Source organism: Cherax quadricarinatus, unplaced genomic scaffold (genome assembly GCF_038502225.1).
Source record: "Cherax quadricarinatus isolate ZL_2023a unplaced genomic scaffold, ASM3850222v1 Contig39, whole genome shotgun sequence".
NCBI classification, from domain to species: domain Eukaryota; kingdom Metazoa; phylum Arthropoda; class Malacostraca; order Decapoda; family Parastacidae; genus Cherax; species Cherax quadricarinatus.
The window spans coordinates 463,674-486,500 of NW_027195065.1; the positions used below are offsets into that span (position 1 = coordinate 463,674).

The 22,827-nt window shown below is 52.2% G+C and overlaps 1 protein-coding gene across 1 annotated transcript in view; it reads right to left on the minus strand.

Moving 5' to 3' along the window:
* LOC128684364 (prolyl 4-hydroxylase subunit alpha-3-like) overlaps positions 1-22,827 on the minus strand; it is a 54,158-nt gene that overhangs the window by 9,576 nt on the left and 21,755 nt on the right. The window contains exons 5-7 of the mRNA XM_070079905.1: positions 7,357-7,584; positions 6,665-6,909; positions 5,646-5,748 (exon numbers count right to left, since the gene is read on the minus strand). Coding sequence (XP_069936006.1) covers positions 5,646-5,748; positions 6,665-6,909; positions 7,357-7,584 — 576 coding nt within the window. The remainder of the gene's footprint in view (positions 1-5,645; positions 5,749-6,664; positions 6,910-7,356; positions 7,585-22,827) is intronic.

Consider the following 22,827-nt stretch of genomic DNA (forward strand, 5'->3'; position numbering starts at 1 on the left):
TCTCTGCACAAAATTCAGTTTAAACCAGCAAATAATAGAGCCTACTAGAATGGAGAATACACTAGACCTCATCTTCACTAACAATGATGATCTGATAAGAAATGTCACCATATCAAAAGCAATATACTCAGATCACAACATAATTGAGGTTCAGACATGTATGCGCAGAGCCCCAGACCTACAAAATGAGATTAGTCACGAGGGAGCATTCACCAAATTCAACTTCAATAACAAAAACATAAAGTGGGACCAAGTAAACCAAGTCCTAACCGATATAAGCTGGGAAGATATACTAAGCAACACAGACCCCAACTTATGCCTAGAACAGATTAACTTGGTGGCACTCGATATATGCACAAGACTTATTCCTCTAAGAAAAAGGAGGAGTAGATGTAAAATAGAAAGAGACAGGCGCTCTCTTTACAGGCGACGGAAAAGAATAACAGAGCGGCTAAAAGAGGTCAATCTATCTGAAATGCGTAGGGAGACACTGGTCAGAGAAATAGCAAACATCGAACTTAAGCAAAAGGAATCTTATAGGAGTCAGGAATCGCGGGAAGAACTAAAAGCCATAAATGAAATCGAAAGAAACCCAAAGTATTTCTTCTCCTATGCCAAATCAAAGTCGAGAACAACGTCCAGTATTGGGCCCTTACTTAAACAAGATGGGTCCTACACAGATGACAGCAAGGAAATGAGTGAGCTACTCAAGTCCCAATATGACTCAGTTTTTAGCAAGCCACTAACCAGACTGAGAGTCGAAGATCAAAATGATTTTTTTATGAGAGAGCCACAGAATTTGGTTAATTAACACAAGCCTATCTGATGTTATCCTGACGCCAAATGACTTCGAACAGGCGATAAATGACATGCCCATGCACTCTGCCCCAGGGCCAGACTCATGGAACTCCGTGTTCATCAAGAACTGCAAGAAGCCCCTATCACGAGCCTTTACCATCCTATGGAGAGGGAGCATGGACACGGGGGTCGTCCCACAGTTACTAAAAACAACAGACATAGCCCCACTCCACAAAGGGGGCAGTAAAGCAACAGCAAAGAACTACAGACCGATAGCACTAACATCCCATATCATAAAAATCTTTGAAAGAGTCCTAAGAAGCAAGATCACCACCCATCTAGAAACCCATCAGTTACACAACCCAGGGCAACATGGGTTTAGAGCAGGTCGCTCCTGTCTGTCTCAACTATTGGATCACTACGACAAGGTCCTAGATGCACTAGAAGACAAAAAGAATGCAGATGTAATATATACAGACTTTGCAAAAGCCTTCGACAAGTGTGACCATGGCGTAATAGCGCACAAAATGCGTGCTAAAGGAATAACAGGAAAAGTCGGTCGATGTATCTATAATTTCCTCACTAACAGAACACAGAGAGTAGTAGTCAACAGAGTAAAGTCCGAGGCAGGCACGGTGAAAAGCTCTGTTCCACAAGGCACAGTACTCGCTCCCATCTTGTTCCTCATCCTCATATCTGACATAGACAAGGATGTCAGCCACAGCACCGTGTCTTCCTTTGCAGATGACACCCGAATCTGCATGACAGTGTCTTCCATTGCAGACACTGCAAGGCTCCAGGCGTACATCAACCAAATCTTTCAGTGGGCTGCAGAAAACAATATGAAGTTCAACGATGAGAAATTTCAATTACTCAGATATGGTAAACATGAGGAAATTAAATCTTCATCAGAGTACAACACAAATTCTGGCCACAAAATAGAGCGAAACACCAACGTCAAAGACCTGGGAGTGATCATGTCGGAGGATCTCACCTTCAAGGACCATAACAATGTATCGATCGCATCTGCTAGAAAAATGACAGGATGGATAATGAGAACCTTCAAAACGAGGGATGCCAAGCCCATGATGACACTCCTCAGGTCACTTGTTCTATCTAGGCTGGAATATTGCTGCACACTAACAGCACCTTTCAAGGCAGGTGAAATTGTTGACCTAGAAAATGTACAGAGAACCTTCACGGCGCGCATAACGGAGATAAAACACCTCAATTACTGGGAGCGCTTGAGGTTCCTGAACCTGTATTCCCTGGAACGCAGGCGGGAGAGATACATGATTATATACACCTGGAAAATCCTAGAGGGACTAGTACAGAACTTGCACACGAAAATCACTCACTACGAAAGCAAAAGACTTGGCAGACGATGCAACATCCCCCCAATGAAAAGCAGGGGTGTCACTAGCACGTTAAGAGACCATACAATAAGTGTCAGGGGCCCGAGACTGTTCAACTGCCTCCCAACATACATAAGGGGGATTACCAACAGACCCCTGGCAGTCTTCAAGCTGGCACTGGACAAGCACCTAAAGTCGGTTCCTGATCAGCCGGGCTGTGGCTCGTACGTTGGTTTGCGTGCAGCCAGCAGTAACAGCCTGGTTGATCAGGCTCTGATCCACCAGGAGGCCTGGTCACAGACCGGGCCGCGGGGGCGTTGACCCCCGGAACTCTCTCCAGGTAAACTCCAGGTAAACCTCCCTGCTCCGGCTGGCACTATCTCCCTGCTCCGGCTGGCACTACCTCCCTGCTCCGGCTGGCACTACCTCCCTGCTCCGGCTGGCACTACCTCCCTGCTCCGGCTGGCACTACCTCCCTGCTCCGGCTGGCACTACCTCCCTGCTCCGGTTGGCACTACCTCCCTGCTCCGGCTGGCACTACCTCCCTGCTCCGGCTGGCACTACCTCCCTGCTCCGGCTGGCACTACATCCCTGCTCCGGCTGGCACTACCTCCCTGCTCCGGCTGGCACTACCTCCTTGCTCCGGCTGACACTACCTCCCTGCTCCGGCTGGCACTACCTCTCTGCTCCGGCTGACACTACCTCCCTGCTCCGGCAGGCACTACCTCCCTGCTCCGGCTGGCACTGCCTCCCTGCTCCGGCTGGCACTACCTCCCTGCTCCGGCTGGCACTACCTCCCTGCTCCGGCTGACACTACCTCCCTGCTCCGGCTGGCACTACCTCCCTGCTCCGGCTGGCACTGCCTCCCTGCTCCGGCTGGCACTACCTCCCTGCTCCGGCTGGCACTACCTCCCTGCTCCGGCTGGCACTACCTCCCTGCTCCGGCTGGCACTACCTCCCTGCTCCGGCTGGCACTACCTCCCTGCTCCGGCTGGCACTACCTCCCTGCTCCGGCTGGCACTACCTCCCTGCTCCGGCTGGCACTACCTCCCTGCTCCGGCTGACACTACCTCCCTGCTCCGGCTGGCACTACCTCCCTGCTCCAGCTGGCACTACCTCCCTGCTCCGGCTGACACTACCTCCCTGCTCCGGCTGGCACTACCTCCCTGCTCCAGCTGGCACTACCTCCCTGCTCCGGCTGACACTACCTCCCTGCTCCGGCTGACACTACCTCCCTGCTCCGGCTGACACTACCTCCCTGCTCCGGCTGGCACTACCTCCCTGCTCCAGCTGGCACTACCTCCCTGCTCCGGCTGACACTACCTCCCTGCTTCGGCTGGCACTACCTCCCTGCTCCGGCTGGCACTACATCCCTGCTCCGGCTGGCACTACCTCCCTGCTCCGGCTGGCACTACCTCCCTGCTCCAGCTGGCACTACCTCCCTGCTCCAACTGGGTTATAAGTGACCCTGGCAGGTTAAATCACCACCACCAGATGTAGACAAAACGAAATGTAAATTTTGCCAGACGGACAACTGTCACACCTTGTGTCATTATGTGTCGAAATGCGCTAAAATTTATGAATTTAGAGACGGCTCATTCAGAAATGTTCAAGAAAAATCAAAGTATTTTATCCACAGTGGTGTATTAAAATCCACTCTGGTAAAATACCCTGACTTTGCTCACTGTAAATAAAGCATTACCACTCTCGTGTGTGTGTGTGTGTTTGTGTGTGTGTGTGTGTGTGTGTGTGTGTGTGTGTGTGTGTGTGTGTGAGTGTGTGTGTGTGTGTGTGTGTGTGTGTGTGTGTGTGTGTGTGTGTGTGTGTGTGTGTGTGTGTGTGTGTGTGTGTGTGTGTGTGTGTGAATAACTCAATACGATTGTCACCAGATATAAACATGAAAATAGTTCATTACCTTTGTAAGTTGTTAAGCTATCAAAACTTTGGTGCCCGATCCCTGGACTCATTATGTACCTCTTTAATCTTTTGACTACCACCCACACCGTGGGTATAGAGTGCATAATAAAGATGTTAAACTTAACTAACTTAGACACTGCGACTGTGTAGTTGTGCTGGTGTTGTGAGAACATTAGTGAGGCAGATAATGATCTAGCACATACTGAAGTATAAAGTATGCAATATCAATCTTGGCAACAACTATTTTTAGCCTTCTATGTCCACCTTCCTTACCACAAACTGGTCGTACTGTAAAGTCTGGCCGGTGAGCCGGCTGTACCCTGACTCACCACAGGACCCTCATTACCACACCTTCATTGTCTTGCCGCGGTGCCTCCACAGTGACGGCACTACTGAACGCATCGTCTTATGACAGAGACTCATGTTAGGCTATGTCCCCCATCCTCCCAACTAATGAACCAATAACTGTGCATGACTTCACATGAAAACTTTCAATATTATCAGTGTTGAGTGGTCCTACTTTGTAGTGTGTAGAGTGGTAGTGAGTTAAGTTGACATGTGCTGGGTAACTCAGGTGAACTGACCAGAACTTGAGTCCTGGAGATGAGAAGTACAGTGCCGGCACTCTAAAGGGAAGGTGGTAATGTTTCAGTTTAATAACTGTAGTGTAAGCATGCCTCTGGCAAGACAGTAGTGGAGTGAATGATGAGAAACTTTTTCTTTCTCTTGCCACCCTGCCTTGGTGGGAGGTGGCCGATGTGTTGATAAAATAATAATAATAATAATAATAATAATAATAATAATAATAATAATAATATAGTCAAGTTAAGTGCTAAACATCTAAGAATCATAGAGTGGTGCGGGATGTGAAAGAAGGAATATGCAAAGGTAGGAACGAGTGAGGGATACACAGGTGTGAGCATTGGCGGCACCAAGGAAATCTTGGAGGGACTTCAGCCCCCCCAAAATACCTCTGCCCCCAAATAAAATTACTAATAATAGTAATAATATCCGCTACAAAACAAGCCTCCTACCTAACTACTTCCTGCCAGATAACCAGCCCTAAACCTGACCCTCCTCCAGTATAAAAATTCTGGTGGCTTCCCTGGGTGTGAGTGGGGGCTCATGCAAGAGTAAGATCTCGAAACTGATGCAATAGGTTAGTTCCCGTTAGAAAGTCAAAGAGTGTCTGCCTCAAAGGTGGTACTTTCAGTGAGGTCAGCTAGAGTGTGTTGGGGATCTGTAGACGTCGGCCCGGTGGCTAAAGCTCCCGCTTCACACACGGAGGGCCCGGGTTCGATTCCCGGCGGGTGGAAACATTTCGACGTGTTTCCTTACATCTGTTGTCATGTTCACCTAGCAGTAAATAGGTACCTGGGTGTTAGTCGACTGGTGTGGGTCGCATCCTGGGGGACAAGATTAAGGACCTCAATGGAAATAAGTTAGACAGTCCTCGATGACGCACTGACTTTCTTGGGTTATCCTGGGTGGCTAACCCTCCGGGGTTAAAAATCCGAAGAAATCTTATCTTATCTTATTACCGCGTAGGGTTCATTACCATGCAGGGTTCATTACCATGTAGGGTTCAGAGTGGTGTTGAGGTAAGGTGACTCGTGCTAGGTGAGAGAAGCGACGGTCCAGGTTCCACAGTGACTGCACCTCCTCCTCCAGCCACACACTGGGGGATAGGAATGAATATCAGATATAAAATACACCGACAAGTATGCAGATCATACAGGGGCTCATACAGCACCTAAGGAATAGAAGGTATTCAGGTCTGATCCGAGGAAGGCGAAAAAATAACTCAAATTCCTTAGATCAACAGTCCCTCACCAGCTTCAAGGTACCTGTCTCATGCTAGAGAAGAAATTCGGTCACTGGCTAGTATTAAACTTACTTTAGTAACATATCTTTCCACCTCTAGTAAAGATCACTTATTTCCTACATAGTGTTAACAAATGTTAAATACTGGGTATCTATGCCTAAAACTTGATCATCATTACTCGTATTAAAGACACGTATATTCCATTATCCTTTCCAATACACCTTTTGATAGACAACTCGAGATATTTTAATGTTAACAAAAGAATACAATTATTGAACGCCAGACTTCAACAACTTATTTTTAAGTAAATAATAGGTGTTCTATAAATAATTATTACATACACTCATGTGTATGTAAATGCTGTCCCAAAAACAAATGCTTTGTAATGTCAGTTTCATTCGCAATACAACACACAGGATATATACACCGTGTGTCTCTCATATACACCGTGTACGTCTCATATATACCGTATATGTCTCACATATACACCGTATATGTCTCTAATATACAACGTATATGTCTCTAATATACACCGTATATGTCTCTCATATACACCGTGTATGTTTCTCATATACACCGTATATATGTCTCTCAGTGTGTATACAGAGAGAATTTACTGTTGTGCCTATATTTTTAATACGGTATACTTAAATTTGTGGTGAATAGGTGACATGCAGCCTTAATTAATGACTCTCGTGTAGTTGATAGGTTCTGAACCCCATTAACCAATCAACCTTAACAACGGTTGTAAGTCCAAAGCACCACCTACTGTTTGAGTGACCAGGGACTCCTGGAAGCACTATGATTGAAATCCTTCAAGACGTTGTGTGAAGCGTGAAGGTGCCTGCTCGCCCTCTCCTTGACCTGCTCGATCTCCCCCGGGTTGATGACCTCGTAGATGAGAACGATGTAGGGGTCGAGGGAGACCTGCTCTACCTTGAAGGGTGCCAGAAGAAGCCAGGGGCTGCCACTGCTCATGTAACGGCACTGAAGCTCAGATATCACTAAGTTCGTCTGTCATCAAATAAGACCACAAGATCAGGAAGCTCACTCTGTACTTCAGTGTCTTAACAACTGTAAACTTATGGTTAACGGCTTTTACACTAAATTATTTATACCTCAGTAAACAGAAATGGAGAATATGTGTGACATTTTTTCCGAAATTGTATTTAATTTATAAATCATTTATATCGATTAATACTTAACATAAACCAGGTAAAAAAAATCAATCTAATGAGTTCAACATGAAATTAACATACTTGAGCAAAACTGTAATGTTCCCTGCAAAGGAAGGGCTTCAGTGCTGACGAAGAGCTCTTGATACAGAAAAGTAGAGCCTCCCTACATTTCCTAGAATCAAGCCTGATTACCTCCCATTCCCTTACGGGTTTAGCGCTCGCTCCCCTGATTTAAAATAAATGGAAAACTGGATGAGGGAGCATAGTCTTGCTCCAGCCTTACCCTGAGATCGCCTCCTCTACAGAGTCTCTCCACTTGGTGCAGCTCCACCAGGGGGCGCTGCTGCAGCATCCAGGTCTTGTTGCCGTGCAGTTTCAGGTACTGCACGCCCACCACTACACCCTCCTCCTCCTTCACATAGCTGAGGCTTTCTCTCTGATGCTCATACGGCGTCGGGGCTGTGACGTGGGTAAGCGAGCGAGGACCTCTGATCTCTAGGACGTGGTCATGCTGCCGTGTGGGAACATGAGAACAATGTATCTACCGCATCTGCTAGAAAAATGATAGGATGGATAATGAGAACCTTCAAAACTAGGGACGCCAAGCCCATGATGACTCTCTTCGAATTGCTTGTTCTCTCTAGGCTGGAATACTAATGTACACTAACTGCCCCATTCAAGGCAAGCGAAATTGCTGACCTGGAGAGTGTACAAAGAACTTTCACGGCACACATAAGTACGATAAAGCGCTTAAATTATTGGGGAAGGTTGAATTCCCTTGATTTGTATTCCCTGGAACGCAGGCGAAAAACGTACATGTTAATATACACTTGGAAAATCCTAGAGGGATTAGTACCAAATTTGCACACGACAATCACTACGAAAGCAAAAGACTCGACAGGATATGCTACATTTCCCCAATGAAAAGCAGGGGCGCCACGAGTACACTGAGAGACAACACAATAAGTGTCCGGGGCCCAAGACTGTTCAACTGCCTCCCAGCATAAATAAGGGGGATTACCAACAGACCCCTGGCTGTCTTCAAGAAGGCACTGGACAGGCATCTAAAGTCAGTACCTGACCAGCCAGGCTGTGGTTCATACGTCAGTTTGCGTGCGGCCAGCAGTAACAGCCTAGTTGACCAGACCCCGATCCACCACGAGGCCTGGTGTCAGATCGGGCCGCGGGGGCGTTGACCCCCGAAACCCTCTCCAGGTATACTCCAGGGGTACACTGGTTAGTGGGAAGATCTGTGAGGTACACTGGCTGGTGGGAAGGTGGGTGAGGTACACTGGCTGGTGAGTGAGGTACACTGCCTGGTGGGAAGGTGGGTGAGGTACATTGGCAGGTGGAAAGGTGGGTGAATGCACACTGGCTTGTGAGAAGATGGGTGAGGGCACACTGGCTGGTGGGAAGGTGGGTGAGGGCACACTGGCTGGTGGGTACGTGGGTGAGGGCACACTGGCTGGTGGGGAAGGTGGGTGAGGTACACTGGCTGGTGAGTGAGGTACACTGGCTGGTGGGAAGATGGGTAAGGTACATTGGCTGGTGGGAAGGTAAGTGAGGGTACACTGGCTGGTGGGAAGGTGGGTGAGGGCACACTGGTTGGTGGGGAAGGTGGGTGAGGTACACTGGCTGGTGGGAAGGTGGGTGAGGTACACTGGCTGGTGAGTGAGGTACACTGCCTGGTGGGAAGGTGGGTGAGGTACATTGGCAGGTGGAAAGGTGGGTGAATGCACACTGGCTGGTGAGAAGATGGGTGAGGGCACACTGGCTGGTGGGAAGGTGGGTGAGGGCACACTGGTTGGTGGGGAAGGTGGGTGAGGTACACTGGCTGGTGGGAAGGTGGGTGAGGTACACTGGCTGGTGAGTGAGGTACACTGCCTGGTGGGAAGGTGGGTGAGGTACATTGGCAGGTGGAAAGGTGGGTGAATGCACACTGGCTGGTGAGAAGATGGGTGAGGGCACACTGGCTGGTGGGAAGGTGGGTGAGGGCACACTGGCTGGTGGGAACGTGGGTGAGGGCACACTGGCTGGTGGGGAAGGTGGGTGAGGTACACTGGCTGGTGAGTGAGGTACACTGGCTGGTGGGAAGATGGGTAAGGTAAATTGGCTGGTGGGAAGGTAAGTGAGGGTACACTGGCTGGTGGGAAGGTGGGTGAGGGCACACTGGTTGGTGGGGAAGGTGGGTGAGGTACACTGGCTAGTGGGGAAGGTTAGTGAGGTACACTGGCTGGTGGGAAGGTGGGTAAGGTACACTGGCTGGTGAGAAGGTGAGTGAGGGAACACTGGCTGGTGGGAAGGTGGGTGAAGGCAAACTGGCTGGTGGGGAAGGTGGGTGAGGTACACTGGCTAGTGGGGAAGGTTAGTGAGGTACACTGGCTGGTGGGAAGGTTAGTGAGGTACACTGACTGGTGAGAAGGTGGGTGAGGTACACTGGCTAGTGGGGAAAGTGGGTGAGGTACACTGGCTAGTGGGGAAGGTGAGGTACACTGACTGGTGGGAAGGTGTGTTAGGTACACTGGCTGGTGGGGAAGGTGGGTGATGTACACTGGCTAGTGGAGAAGGTGAGTGAGGTACACTGGCTGGTGGGAAGGTGGGTGAGGCACACTTGCTGGTGGGAAGGTGAGTTAGGTACACCCGCTGGGGGAAAGGTGGCTGAGGTACACTGGCTGGTGGGAAGGTGGGTGAGGGCACAATGGCTGATGGGAGGGTGGGTGAGGGTACACTGGCTGGTGGGAAGGTGGGTGAAAGGCTATCTCCCCCAACCAGCGAACCAGGTACTAAGGGTTGATGATGGGGTCCCATCGTTCAATCAGTACCCAGGTTCCAGCCAATGAGAAGATGGTTTTGGCAATCGCAGAGGTTACGTGGGTACCACTCACATGTCTACCCTTGTCATTCCCATTCTGGAGCTGGTTGAAGCACGGTCTGCTCTCTAGTGGCTTCTATTCTGCCTTGCTTACCGTGGAGTGCACTAATACCTATTGATGTACATAGTGTATATAGTGTACATACTTCTGTTCTAAATTGGTGAAGGATAATACAAGACTGATAATATAATAATATAATTCTCCTGTGTTTATTTTGCTCCCTTTACACCCAGGATGACAGGCCTTTCGGACTCCTGGGTTGTAATAGAAGGTGAGTGAGGTACACTGCCGGTGGGGAAGGTGGGTGAGGTACACTGGCTGGTGGGAAGGTGGATGAGGTACACTGACTGGTGGGAAGGTGGGTGAGGGTACACTGGCTGGTGGGAAGGTGGGTGAGGCACACTGGCTGGTGGGGAAGGTGGGTGAGGTACATTGGCTGGTGGGGAAGGTGGGTGAGGTACATAGGCTGGTGGGAAGGTGGATGAGGGCACACTGGCTGGTGGGAAAGTGCGTGAGGGCACATTGGCTGGTGGGAAGGTGGGTGACGGCACACTGGCTGGTGGGAAGGTGGGTGAGGGCACGCTGGCTGGTGGGAAGGTGGGTGAGGTACACTAGCTGGTGGGAAGGTGGGTGAGAGCACACTGGCTGGTGGGAAAGTGGGTGAGGGCACACTGGTTGGTGGGAAGGTGGGTGAGGTACACTGGCTGGTGGGAAGGTGGGTGAGGTACACTGGCTGGTGGGAAGGTGGATGAGGGCACACTAGCTGGTGGGAGAGGTGGGTGAGGTACACTGACTAGTGGGAAGGTGGGTGAGGTACACTGGCTGGTGGGAAGGTGGGTGAGGGCACACTGGCTGGTGGGAAAGGTGGGTTAGGTACACTGGCTGGTGGGAAGGTGGGTGAGGTACACTGGCTGGTGGGAAGGCTGGTGAGGCACAATGGCTGGTGGGAAGGTTGGTGAGGTACAATGGCCGGTGGGAAGGTGGGTGAGGGTACACTGGCTGGATGGAAAGTGGGTGAGGTACACTGGCTGGTGGGAAGGTGGGTGAGGTACACTGGCTGGTGGGAAGGTGGGTGAGGTACACTGGCTGGTAAGAAAGTGGGTGAGGTACACTGGCTGGTGGGAAGGTGAGTGAGAGCACACTGGCTGGTGGGAAAGTGGATGAGGTACATTGGCTGGTGGGAAGGTGGATGAGGGCACACTGGCTGGTGGGAAGGTGGGTGAGGGTACAATGGCTGGTGGAAACGTGGGTGAGGGCACACTGGATGGTGGGAAGGTGGGTGAGGGCACACTCGCTGGTGGGAAGGTGGGTGAGGGCACACTCGCTGGTGGGAAGGTGGGTGAGGGCACACTGGCTGGTGGGAAAGGTGGGTTAGGTACACTGGCTGGTGGGAAGGCTGGTGAGGTACACTGGCTGGTGGGAAGGTTGGTGAGGTACAATGGCCGGTGGGAAGGTGGGTGAGGGTACACTGGCTGGATGGAAAGTGGGTGAGGTACACTGGCTGGTGGGAAGGTGGGTGAGGTACACTGGCTGGTGGGAAGGTGGGTGAGGTACACTGGCTGGTAAGAAAGTGGGTGAGGTACACTGGCTGGTGGGAAGGTGAGTGAGAGCACACTGGCTGGTGGGAAAGTGGATGAGGTACATTGGCTGGTGGGAAGGTGGATGAGGGCACACTGGCTGGTGGGAAGGTGGGTGAGGGTACAATGGCTGGTGGAAACGTGGGTGAGGGCACACTGGATGGTGGGAAGGTGGGTGAGGGCACACTGGCTGGTGGGAAGGTGGGTGAGGGCACACTGGCTGGTGGGAAAGTGAGTGAGGGCACACTGGCTGGTAGGAAAGTGGGTGAGGGCACACTGGTTGGTGGGAAGGTGGGTGAGGCACACTGGCTGGTGGGAAGGTGGGTGAGGTACACTTTCTGGTGGGAAGGTGGATGAGGGCACACTAGCTGGTGGGAAGGTGGGTGAGGTACACTGACTAGTGGGAAGGTGGGTGAGGCACACTGGCTGGTGGGAAGGTGGGTGAGGGCACACTGCCTGGTGGGAAAGGTGGGTTAGGTACACTGGCTGGTGGGAAGGTTGGTGAGGTACACTGGCTGGTGGGAAGGATGGTGAGGTACACTGGCTGGTGGGAAGGTGGGTGAGGGTACACTGGTTGGTGGGAAGGTGGGTGAGGTACACTGACTAGTGGGAAGGTGGGTGAGGCACACTGGCTGGTGGGAAGGTGGGTGAGGGCACACTGGCTGGTGGGAAAGGTGGGTTAGGTACACTGGCTGGTGGGAAGGTTGGTGAGGTACACTGGCTGGTGGGAAGGATGGTGAGGTACACTGGCTGGTGGGAAGGTGGGTGGGGGAACACTGGCTGGTGTGAAAGTGGGTGAGGTACACTGGCTGATGGGAAGGTCGGTGAGGTACACTGGCTGGTGGGAAGGTGGGTGAGGTACACTGGCTGGTGGGAAAGTGGGTGAGGTACACTGGCTGGTGGGAAGGTGGGTGAGGGCACACTGGCTAGTGGGAAGGTGGGTGAGGGCACACTGGCTGGTGGGAAAGTGGGTGAGGTACACTGGCTGGGGGGAAGGTGGGTGAGGTACACTGGCTGGTGAGAGTGGGTGAGGTACACTGGCTGGTGGGAAAGTGGGTGAGGTACACTGGCTGGTGGGAAGGTGGGTGAGGGCACACTGGCTGGTGGGAAAGTGGGTGAGGTACACTGGCTGGTGGGAAGGTGGGTGAGGGCACACTGGCTGGTGGGAAGGTGGGTGAGGGCACACTGGCTGGTGGGAAGGTGGGTGAGGGGGCACACTGGCTTGTGGGAAAGTGGGTGAGGTACACTGGCTGGGGGGAAGGTGGTTGAGGTACACTGGCTGGTGGGAAAGTGGGTAAGGTACACTGGCTGGTGGGAAAGTGGGTGAGGTACACTGGCTGGTGGGAAGGTGGGTGAGGGCACGGTGACTGGTGGGAAGGTGGGTGAGGTACACTGGCTGGTGGGGAAGGTGGGTGAGGTACACTGGCTGGTGGGAAAGTGGGTGAGATACACTGGCTGGTGGGGAGGGTGGGTGAGGTACACTGGCTGGTGGAAAGGTGGTTGAGGGCACAGTGGCTGGTGGGAAGGTGGGTGAGATACACTGGCTGGTGGGGAAGGTGGGTGAGGTACACTGGCTGGTGGGGAAGGTGGGTGAGGACACACTGGCTGGTGGGGAGGTGGGTGAGATACACTGGCTGGTGGGAAAGTGGGTGAGGTACACTGGCTGGTGGGAAGTTGGGTGAGGGCACACTCGCTGGTGTGAAGGTGGGTGAGGTACACTGGCTGGTGGGAAGGTGGGTGAGGTACACTGCCTGGTGGGAAAGTGGGTGAGGTACACTGGCTCGTGGGAAGTTGGGTGAGGGCACACTCGCTGGTGTGAAGGTGGGTGAGGTACACTGACTGCTGGGAAAGTGGGGGAGGTACACTGGCTGGTTGGGAAGGTGAGTGAGGGCACACTGGCTGGTGGAAAGGTGGGTGAGGGCACACTGGCTGGTGGGAAGGTGGGTGAGGGCACATTGGCTGTTCGGAAGGTGGGTGAGGTACACTGGCTGGTGGGAAGGTGGGTGAGGTGCACTGGCTGGTGGGAAGGTGGGTGGGGTATACTGGCTGTTGGGGAAGGTGGGTGAGATACACTGGCTGATGGGAAGGTGGGTGAGGTACACTGGCTGGTGGGAAGGTGAGTGAGGGTACACTGGCTGGTGGGAAGGTTGGTGAGGCACACTGGCTGGGGGGAAGGTGGGTGAGGTACACTGGCTGGTGGGAAAGTGGGTGAAGTACAATGGCTGGTGGGAAGGTGGATGAGGTTCACTGGCTGGTTGGAAAGTGGGTGAGATACACTGGCTGGTGGGAAGGTGGGTGAGGTACACTGGCTTGTGGGAAGGTGGGTGCGGTGCACTGGCTGGTGGGAAGTTTGGTGGGGGCAGGGTGGCTGGTGGGAAGGTGGGTGAGGTACACTGGCTGGAGGGGAAGGTGGGTGAGGTACACTGGCTGGTGGGAAGGTGGGTGAGGTACACTGGCTGGTGAGGAAGGTGGGTGAGGTACACTGGCTGGTGGGAAGGTGGGTGAGGGCACGGTGACTGGTGGGAAGGTGGGTGAGGTATACTGGCTGGTGGGGAAGGTGGGTGAGGTACACTGGCTGGTGGGAAGTTTGGTGGGGGCAGGGTGGCTGGTGGGAAGGTGGGTGAGGTACACTGGCTGGAGGGTAAGGTGGGTGAGGTACACTGGCTGGTGGGAAGGTGGGTGAGGTACACTGGCTGGTGAGGAAGGTGGGTGAGGTACACTGGCTGGTGGGAAGTTGGGTGAGGACACGGTGACTGGTGGGAATGTGGGTGAGTTACACTGGCTGATGGGAAGGTGGGTGAGGTACACTGGCTGGTGGGAAAGTGGGTGAGATACACTGGCTGGTGGGGAAGGTGGGTGAGGTACACTGGCTGGTGGAAAGGTGGGTGAGGGCACACTGGCTGGTGGGAAGGTGGGTGAGATACAATGGCTGGTGGGGAAGGTGGGTGAGGTACACTGGCTGGTGGGAAGTTGGGTGAGGGCACACTCGCTGGTGTGAAGGTGGGTGAGGTACACTGACTGGTGGGAAAGTGGGGGAGGTACACTGGCTGGTTGGGAAGGTGAGTGAGGGCACACTGGCTGGTGGAAAGGTGGGTGAGGGCACACTGGCTGGTGGTAAGGTGGGTGAGGGCACATTGGCTGTTCGGAAGGTGGGTGAGGTACACTGGCTGGTGGGAAGGTGGGTGAGGTGCACTGGCTGGTGGGAAGGTAGGTGGGGTATACTGGCTGTTGGGGAAGGTGAGTGAGATACACTGGCTGATGGGAAGGTGGGTGAGGTACACTGGCTGGTGGGAAGGTGAGTGAGGGTACACTGGCTGGTGGGAAGGTTGGTGAGGCACACTGGCTGGGGGGAAGGTGGGTGAGGTACACTGGCTGGTGGGAAAGTGGGTGAGGTACAATGGCTGGTGGGAAGGTGAGTGAGGGCACACTGGCTGGTGGGAAGGTGGATGAGGGCACATTGGCTGGTGGGAAGGTGGATGAGGTACACTGGAAGGTGGGAAGGTGGGTGAGGTGCACTGGCTGGTGGGAAGGTGGGTGGGGTACACTGGCTGGTGGGGAAGGTGGGTGAGATACACTGGCTGATGGGAAAATGGGTGAGGTACACTGGCTGGTGGGAAGGTGAGTGAGGTACACTGGCTTGTGGGAAGGTGGGTGAGGCACACTGGCTGGCGGGAAGGTGGGTGAGGTACACTGGCTGGTGGGAAGGTGGGTGAGGCACACTGGCTGGCGGGAAGGTGGGTGAGGTACACTGGCTGGTGGGAAGGTGGGTGAGGTGCACTGGCTGGTGGGAAGGTGGGTGAGGTACACTGGCTGGTGGGAAGGTGAGTGAGGTACACTGGCTGGTGGGAAGGTGGGTGAGGCACACTGGCTGGCGGGAAGGTGGGTGAGGTACACTGGCTGGTGGGAAGGTGGGTGAGATACATAAGAACATAAGAACGAAGGAACACTGCAGAAGGCCTACTGGCCCATGCGAGGCAGGTCCAAGTCCCTACCGGCTTAAGCCAATGCACCCAACCTAGTCAGGTCAGGTCACATTGACTCAAGGGAGGAACACGGCAACCGACCCGTTAGCACAAGCTATCAGGTCTAACTCACACCCACCCACATCTACTCATGTATTTATCCAACCTATTTTTAAAGCTACACAACGTTCTGGCCTCTATAACGGTACTTGGGAGTTTGTTCCACTCATCCACAACTCTATTACCAAACCAGTACTTTCCTATATCCCTCCTGAATCTGAATTTTTCCAACTTAAAACCATTGCTGCGAGTCCTGTCTAGGCTAGATATTATCAGCACACTATTTACATCCCCTTTATTTATTCCCGTCTTCCATTTATACACCTCAATCATATCCCCCCTAATTCTACGTCTTTCTAGAGAGTGCAGTTTCAGGGCCCTTAGTCTATCCTCATAGGGAAGGTTTCTGATACATGGGATCATCTTTGTCATCCTCCTTTGTACATTTTCCAGAGAATTTATATCCATTCTGTAATACGGTGACCAAAACTGTGCAGCATAATCTAAATGAGGCCTAACCAAGGATGTATAGAGTTGAAGAACAACCTGAGGACTCCTATTATTTATGCTTCTTGATATGAAGCCAAGGATTCTATTAGCTTTATTGCGAACACTTATGCACTGTTGTCTTGGTTTCAGATTACTGCTAACCAGAACTCCTAAATCTTTTTCGCAATCCGTAATATTAAGATCTACATTATTTAGTTTATATGTGGCATGGTTATTGTCCTGTCCAACATTTAGAACTTTGCATTTGTCTATATTAAACTGCATCTGCCACTTCTCCGACCACTGCATCAGTCTATTCAAATCTTCCTGGAGTGCTCGAATGTCCTCGTCAGAATGAATTCGACGGCCTATTTTGGTGTCATCGGCAAACTTGCCGATGTCGCTTTTTATGCCCTCATCTATGTCGTTTATGTAGATTGTGAACAGCAGGGGGCCCAACACTGACCCCTGTGGAACACCGCTCGTGACGCTTCCCCACTCTGATTTCTCCCCATTTATGCAAACTCTCTGCTGCCTATTTGTCAACCATGCCTCTATCCAGGAAAAAATTTCTCCTCCTATTCCATGTGCTTTAATTTTCCTCAATAGTCTCTGATGTGGGACCCTGTCAAAAGCCTTACTGAAGTCCATATACACAATATCATATTCGTTACCATGATCTACCTCCTCAAATACCTTAGTGAAAAAAGTTAATAAATTCGTAAGGCAGGAACGTCCCTTTGTAAAACCATGCTGAGATTCGTTGATTAATTTATGCTTTTCAAGGTGGCTACGAACTGCCTCGGCAATTATTGATTCCATAAATTTTCCCACTATGGAGGTTAGGCTTATTGGTCTATAGTTCGAAGCTAAGGACCTGTCACCTGTTTTGAAAATAGGTATCACATTTGCCATTTTCCACTTATCTGGCACCATGCCAGTTTGTAGTGATATGTTGAAAAGATTAGCCAAAGGTGTGCTAAGCTCCCCTTTACATTCCTTTAGAACCCTTGCATACAGTTCATCAGGGCCTGGGGATTTGTTAGGTTTTAATTTATCTATTTGCCTAAGGACCATGTCACTTGTGACCCTAATAGTGCACAGTTTATTATCGTCCTGTTCTACATAATTTATCATTACTGGAATATCACTGGTATCCTCCTGTGTAAAAACTGAGAGGAAGTATGTGTTAAAAATTCTACACATTTCCTTATCACTGTCAGTGAGCTGACCCGAGGAACTTTTGAGTGGGCCTATCTTGTCCCTGATCTTACTTCTGTATACCTGAAAGAATCCTTTTGGGTTAGTCTTCGATTCTCTTGCAACTTTAACCTCATAATCTCTTTTTGCTTTTCTAATTCCCTTTTTTATTTCTCTCTTTAACTGAATATATCGATTTCTTAATTGCCCCTCTCCTCTTTTGATTTGCCTATATATGCCTCTCTTTTGACCAATCAGATATTTTAATCTATTGTTCATCCATTTAGGATCATTTTTGTTTGATCTGATTTCCCTATTTGGAACATAATTTGACTGAGCAGCTAGAACTATGCCCTGGAAAGCATCATATCGGCAACCATCACCACCTACCTGACCCCTAGTCAGGTCATTCCAGTTCAGCCCACCTAAGTAATTTTTCAGTCCTATGAAATCAGCCAAGCGAAAGTCAGGGACGGAGACTTGATTGCCATTATTAGGGGAATTCCATGATATGTTAAAACTGAGTGATTTGTGATCACTCTCCCCAAGCTCATCATTAACCTCAAGATTATTAATTAGTGTTTCCCTACTGGCAAGAACCAAGTCAAGGAGGTTATTTCCCCTAGTTGGCTCTGTCACAAACTGTTTTAAAAAACAATCCTGGATCGTATCAAGAAAGTCACCCGACTCTAAATTTCCTGTCAAATTGCTCCAGTCAATCTGTCTATAGTTGAAATCTCCCATTAGCACAACATTTTCGTATGTAGATGCCTTACGAATTTCGTCCCATAGAAGTTTACTGCACTCCCTATCAAGATTTGGGGCCCTGTAAATCACACCCAAAATTAGTTTTTCTCGGCCCTCGAGAAGCTGTAACCAAACAGATTCAGTGGCTGACGCTTCTAATTTAATATCTTGTCTAACACAACAATTTAAATTGTCTCTGACATACATCGCTACTCCACCACCTTTCCTGTTGACCCTGTCAGTGTGGAATAATTTATAGCCTTGTATGTGACATTCAGATGGCATCTCTCTATCTTTCAGATTGAGCCAGGTCTCTGTTATAGCAATAATATCTATGTTTCCTGCACTTGCAATTAATCTTAGCTCATCTATCTTATTTCTAACACTCCTGCTATTAGTATAGTAAACCTTAAGGGAGCTAGTCCCTTGCTGCCCTCTGCTGTCCCCCTTTGTTTTCTGACCTGTTCTATTGTCTTTATTTATAACTTCATGCTGAATGCCTTTTATACATTTACTGTTTCCAACCCTAGTGTTGCAACCTGCTTGTTTCCCACACACACCCATACCTCTATCTTCCATCAGTTTAAAATCATAGGCATTTCACCAATGGCCTTCTCAATCGAGTCTGCAAGTGCTACCACCCCTGCCCCAGAGAGATGAACCCCATCCCTTGCATACATATCATGTTTGCCATAAAAGTTGTTCCAGTTGTCAATGAATGGGATTGCAAGTTCCTTGCAGTATCTGTCTAGCCAGCAATTTACACCAATTGCCCTAGACAACCATTCATTTCCTACTCCCCTTCTAGGCAAGATGCTACATATGATTGGGATCCCTCCCTTAGACTTAATGAAATCTATAGCTGACCTGTACTTATCTAGCAGCTCTTCTCTCCTACCCTTCCCAATATCATTTCCACCAGCACTGAGACAGATAATGGGCTTGTTCCCATTACCTGACATGATATTATCCAGTCTGTTGACAATGTCCCCAACACCAGCTCCAGGGAAGCACACTCTATCTCTCATCTTCTTATTCCTATTACAAAAAGCACGGTCAACATATCTTACCTGAGAGTCACCAACCACAAGAATGCGCTTACCTTCATTAGCAGGGGCAGTAGTACCCTTACCTTCACTGGCCACTGAAGTACATTCATCCTGGAGAACAGAGAAGCGATTTCCTACCTTCAGATCTTCACTCTTAACTTTCCTTACTCTGATGCGCCTCCCATTACTGTGAACAACTCGCCACTTGTAGCAGGTGCTGGGCTGCACCTCACTGCTGGTACCCGTTGCTACCTCCCCACCTACAGCCTCCTCACAGTGAGAGACAGACTGCACCTCACTGCTAGAAGCCTCATTCCCCACATCTCCAACCACCTCACACTCTCTCCCAGGCCCATTGAGGTGGACCTTCAGCCTCCTAATCTCCTCCTGGAGAAGCAAGACCTCCTCCTTCAACTCTCCAAACTCAGTTTTTAAAACACTGCAGAAGCAAGCCATGCTTTGTAACCGTCCACGCTAATCCCCAAAGCAGCTCAGGGTCTGTGACCTCACGTGACGACTGACCACTGAACACTGACTGGCTGGTGGGGAAGGTGGGTGAGGTACACTGGCTGGTGGGGAAGGTGGGTGAGGACACACTGGCTGGTGGGGAGGTGGGTGAGATACACTGGCTGGTGGGGAAGGTGGGTGAGGTACACTGGCTGGTGGGAAGGTGGGTGAGATACACTGGCTGGTGGGAAAGGTGGGTGAGGTACACTGGCTGGTGGGGAAGGTGGGTGAGGTACACTAGCTCTTAGGAAGGTGGGTGAGGTACACTGGCTAGTGGGGAAGGTGGGTGAGGTACACTGGCTGGTGGGAAGGTGGATGAGGTGCACTGGCTGGTGGGAAAGTGGGTGATACACTGGCTGGTGGGAAGGTAGGTGAGGTACACTGGTGGGAAGGTGGGTGAGGGCCCACTGGCTGGTGGGAAGGTGGGTGAGGTACACTGGCTGGTGGGAAGGTGGGTGAGGTACACTGGCTGGTGGGAAGGTGGGTAAGGTACACTGGCTGGAAGGAAGTTTGGTGGGGGCAGGGTGGCTGGTGGGAAGGTGGGTGAGGTACACTGGCTGGAGGGGAAGGTGGGTGAGGTGCACTGGCTGGTGGGAAGGTGGGTGAGGTACACTGGCTGGTGGGGAAGGTGGGTGAGGTACACTGGCTGGTGGAAAGGTGGGTGAGATACACTGGCTGGTGGGAAGGTGGGTGAGGGCACACTGGCTGGTAGGGAAGGTAGGTGAGGTACACTGGCTGGTGGGAAGGTGGGTGAGATACACTGGCTGGTGGGAGGGTGGATGAGGTACACTGGCTGGTGGGAAGGTGGGTGAGGTACACTGGCTGGTGGGGAAGGTGGGTGAGATACACTGGCTGGTGGGAAGGTGGGTGAAGGTGGGTGAGGTACACTGGCTGGTGGGGAAGGTGGGTGAGGGCACACTGGCTGGTGGGAAGGTGGGTGAGATACACTGGCTGGTGGGAAGGTGGGTGAGGTACACTGGCTGTGGGGAAGGTGGGTGAGATACACTGGCTGGTGGGGAGGTGGGTGAGATACACTGGCTGGTGGGAAGGTGGGTGAGGTACACTGGCTGGTGGGAAGGTGGGTGAGGTACACTGGCTAGTGGGAAGGTGGGTGAGGTACACTGGCTGGTGGGAAGATGGGTGAGGTACACTGGCTGGTGGGAAGGTGGGTGAGATACACTGGCTGGTGGGAAGGTGGGTGAGGTACACTGGCTGGTGGGAAGGTGGGTGAGGTACACTGGCTGGTGGGAAGGTGGGTGAGATACACTGGCTGGTGGGGAAGGTGGGTGAGGTACACTGGCTGGTGGGAAGGTGGGTGAGATACACTGGCTGGTGGGGAAGGTGGATGAGGTATACTGGCTTGTGGGGAAGGTGGGTGAGGTACACTAGCTGGTGGGGAAGGTGGGTGAGGACACACTGGCTGGTGGGGAGGTGGGTGAGATACACTGGCTGGTGGGGAAGGTGGGTGAGGTACACTGGCTGGTGGGAAGGTGGGTGAGATACACTGGCTGGTGAGAAAGGTGGGTGAGGTACACTGGCTGGTGGGGAAGGTGGGTGAGGTACACTAGCTGGTAGGAAGGTGGGTGACGTACACTGGCTAGTGGGGAAGGTGGGTGAGGTACACTGGCTGGTGGGAAGGTGGATGAGGTGCACTGGCTGGTGGGAAAGTGGGTGATACACTGGCTGGTGGGAAGGTGGGTGAGGTACACTGGTGGGAAGGTGGGTGAGGGCACACTGGCTGGTGGGAAGGTGGCTGAGGTACACTGGCTGGTGGGAAGGTGGGTGAGGTACACTGGCTGGTGGGAAGGTGGGTAAGGTACACTGGCTGGAGGGAAGTTTGGTGGGGGCAGGGTGGCTGGTGGGAAGGTGGGTGAGGTACACTGGCTGGTATGAAGGTGGGTGAGGTACACTGGCTGGTGGGGAAGGTGGGTGAGGTACACTGGCGTGTGGAAAGGTGGGTGAGATACACTGGCTGGTGGGAAGGTGGGTGAGGGCACACTGGCTGGTAGGGAAGGTAGGTGAGGTACACTGGCTGGTGGGAAGGTGGGTGAGATACACTGGCTGGTGGGAGGGTGGATGAGGTACACTGGCTGGTGGGAAGGTGGGTGAGGTACACTGGCTGGTGGGGAAGGTGGGTGAGATACACTGGCTGGTGGGGAAGGTGGGTGAGGTACACTGGCTGGTGGGAAGGTGGGTGAGGGCACACTGGCTGGTGGGAAGGTGGGTGAGATACACTGGCTGGTGGGGAAGGTGGGTGAGGTACACTGGCTGTGGGGAAGGTGGGTGAGGACACACTGGCTGGTGGGGAGGTGGGTGAGATACACTGGCTGGTGGGAAGGTGGGTGAGGTACACTGGCTGGTGGGAAGGTGGGTGAGGTACACTGGCTAGTGGGAAGGTGGGTGAGGTACACTGGCTGGTGGGAAGATGGGTGAGGTACACTGGCTGGTGGGAAGGTGGTGGGAAGGTGGGTGAGGTACACTGGCTGGTGGGAAGGTGGGTGAGGTACACTGGCTGGTGGGAAGGTGGGTGAGGTACACTGGCTGGTGGGAAGGTGGGTGAAGGTGGGTGAGGTACACTGGCTGGTGGGAAGGTGGGTGAAGGTGGTGTGATGAGTACACTGGCTTGTGGGGAAGGTGGGTGAGGTACACTGGCTGGTGGGAAGGTGGGTGAGGACACACTGGCTGGTGGGGAGGTGGGTGAGATACACTGGTGGGGGGAAGGTGGGTGAAGGTGGGTGAGATACACTGGCTACACTGGCTGGTGGGTGAAGGTGGGTGAGGTACACTGGCTGGTGGGAAGGTGGAAGGTGGGTGAGGTGACACTGGCTGGTGGGAAGGTGGGTGAGGTACACTGGCTGGTGGGGCAAGGTGGTGTGAGGTACACTGGCTGGTGGGAAGGTGGGTGAAGGTGGGTAAGGTACACTGGCTGGAGGGAAGTTTGGTGGGGGCAGGGTGGCTGGTGGGAAGGTGGGTGAGGTACACTGGCTGGAGGGGAAGCTGGGTGAGGTACACTGGCTGGTAGGAAGGTGGGTGAGGTACACTGGCTGGTATGAAGGTGGGTGAGGTACACTGGCTGGTGGGGAAGGTGGGTGAGGTACACTGGCTGGTGGAAAGGTGGGTGAGATACACTGGCTGGTGGGAAGGTGGGTGAGGGCACACTGGCTGGTGGGAAGGTGGGTGAGGTACACTGGCTGGTGGGAAGGTGGGTGAGATACACTGGCTGGTGGGAGGGTGGATGAGGTACACTGGCTGGTGGGAAGGTGGGTGAGGTACATGGCTGGTGGGGAAGG